Source organism: Acanthisitta chloris, unplaced genomic scaffold (assembly GCF_000695815.1).
Source record: "Acanthisitta chloris isolate BGI_N310 unplaced genomic scaffold, ASM69581v1 scaffold28030, whole genome shotgun sequence".
Lineage (NCBI taxonomy): Eukaryota > Metazoa > Chordata > Aves > Passeriformes > Acanthisittidae > Acanthisitta > Acanthisitta chloris.
In genome coordinates, this window is record NW_008652654.1 from 17,950 (window position 1) to 19,713 (window position 1,764).

Sequence of the window (1,764 nt, forward strand, 5' to 3'; positions counted from 1 at the left end):
TGCCTTCGCCCCCAGCCACCAGTCTCTCCCTGTCAGCCCTGACTCCCAGTTAGCGCTGCCCATCCAGCCCATCCCCTGCAAACCAGGTGAGTGGGGACCCCCAGGACTGCCCCAGCCCTGCAGGGTAGCCTTGGCCCCCAACCCCTCTCCCTCTGCTCCCTACAGTGGATTACCCAGTGCAGCTGCTGCACAGTCCTCCTCCTCCCACGCTGAAGAGACCCGCCGGCCCGGGCCACCTCCAGCTGCAGGTACAGCCCCAAAGCACCTCCAACCCCTGGGCTGGGCTGCTGGGGGGGCTTGTACCTCACCCCCCTCATCTCCTCCACTGCAGGAGACCTCACAGCCGCTGAACCTGACAGCCAAGCCCAAAGGTTCCGACCTCCCCAGTGCCTCCAGCTCACCTAGTTTGAAGATGAGCAGCTGCCAGTCCCTCACACCGAGTCATGGGACCACCAGGGACCTGCAGACCAGCCCGTCCAACCTGCCTCTGGGTGTGTTCCCAAGCACCTTTATGGTTGGGTGATCCTCTACCCTTCCCTGGCCACAACAAGAGTGATGTCTCTGCTCCCTGGGGCACCTCCTCCCTGGGGTACCTGCTCCATGCCACCCCTCAGGGCAGAGTTGTGATGTCTGGGGTGGGATGGGTGCTGTGGGGTCAGAGGAGTGGACACTGGTGCTGATGGGTGCCTGTGCCTGTGTCCTGCCAGGGTTCCTGGGCGAAGGTGATGCCATCACCAAAGCCATCCACGACGCGCGGCAGCTGCTGCACAGCCACAGTGGAGCCATGGAGGGGGCACTGAGCAACCCCTACGGTCACTGAGCAACCCCTACCGCAAGGTGAGGGCACCTGCAGGGTGGGCTCTGTCCCCTCTCCAGCCCCACCACCATGGGTGTCCATCCAGGGGCAGATTCCATGCCTGGGAGATGGTTCCTGACTCTGCTCTCCTGCAGGAGCACGTTGGGATTGAGACTTCCCCGGTGAAGGAGCGGATGGAGGAGACTCCTGCACACCGGCTGGATGAGGCTCTGCTGACCTGTGAGATGGATGGTAAGGACATCTGAGAGCACTGTAGAGTCCACCCCCTTCTGCTTGCTCCTTCCTCTGGCTCCTGACCTCATCCAGGGTGTCCCTCCCAGGCTCCCGGCACTTCCCCGAGTCCAGGAACAACAACCACATCAAGCGGCCCATGAATGCCTTCATGGTGTGGGCGAAGGACGAGAGGAGGAAGATCCTCCAGGCCTTCCCTGACATGCACAACTCCAGCATCAGCAAGATCCTGGGTGAGTTCTGGGGACTGGGACAGGACCCTCTGTGCATGCCCACAGGGAGATGGACACAAGCTGCATCCAACTGGTCTCTCCACTCACCCTCGGCCCCACCACGTGTGGCTGATTGCCCACCCTGACAGGATGCTCAGAGCTGTGTCCTGTTGCCTCTTGAGCATCTCCAAGGACATTGAGGCACCTCCAGATTGTCCTTCTCCATCCCAAACTGGTGCAGCCACAGCCCTTCAGGTGTTGTGCTGAGGGCATTAACCCCTGGAGGTGCTTGGGGAAGGTCAGAGCTGGGGATGTGTTCCCAGTGTGCTGGAAGGGCTGGCTGGGGCATGGAGCTCAGGTGCTGTTTGCACGGGGAATGGGATGAATGAATACCATGAATAAATTCATGGCATTGATGAATCCTGTGATGGATATCCCAGCTGGGGGAGAGGGTTTCGTCACTCAGGCAGGGTGTGAACGCTCCACGGCTGCTCCGTGCACAGG

General features: G+C 61.2%; 1 protein-coding gene across 1 annotated transcript in view; it reads left to right on the forward strand.

The window, feature by feature from the left end:
* SOX13 (SRY (sex determining region Y)-box 13) overlaps nt 1-1,764 on the forward strand; it is a 6,077-nt gene that overhangs the window by 2,485 nt on the left and 1,828 nt on the right. Inside the window, 6 exon segments of the mRNA XM_009078112.1 lie at nt 2-86; nt 166-248; nt 332-491; nt 708-820; nt 955-1,048; nt 1,138-1,292. Coding sequence (XP_009076360.1) covers nt 2-86; nt 166-248; nt 332-491; nt 708-820; nt 955-1,048; nt 1,138-1,292 — 690 coding nt within the window.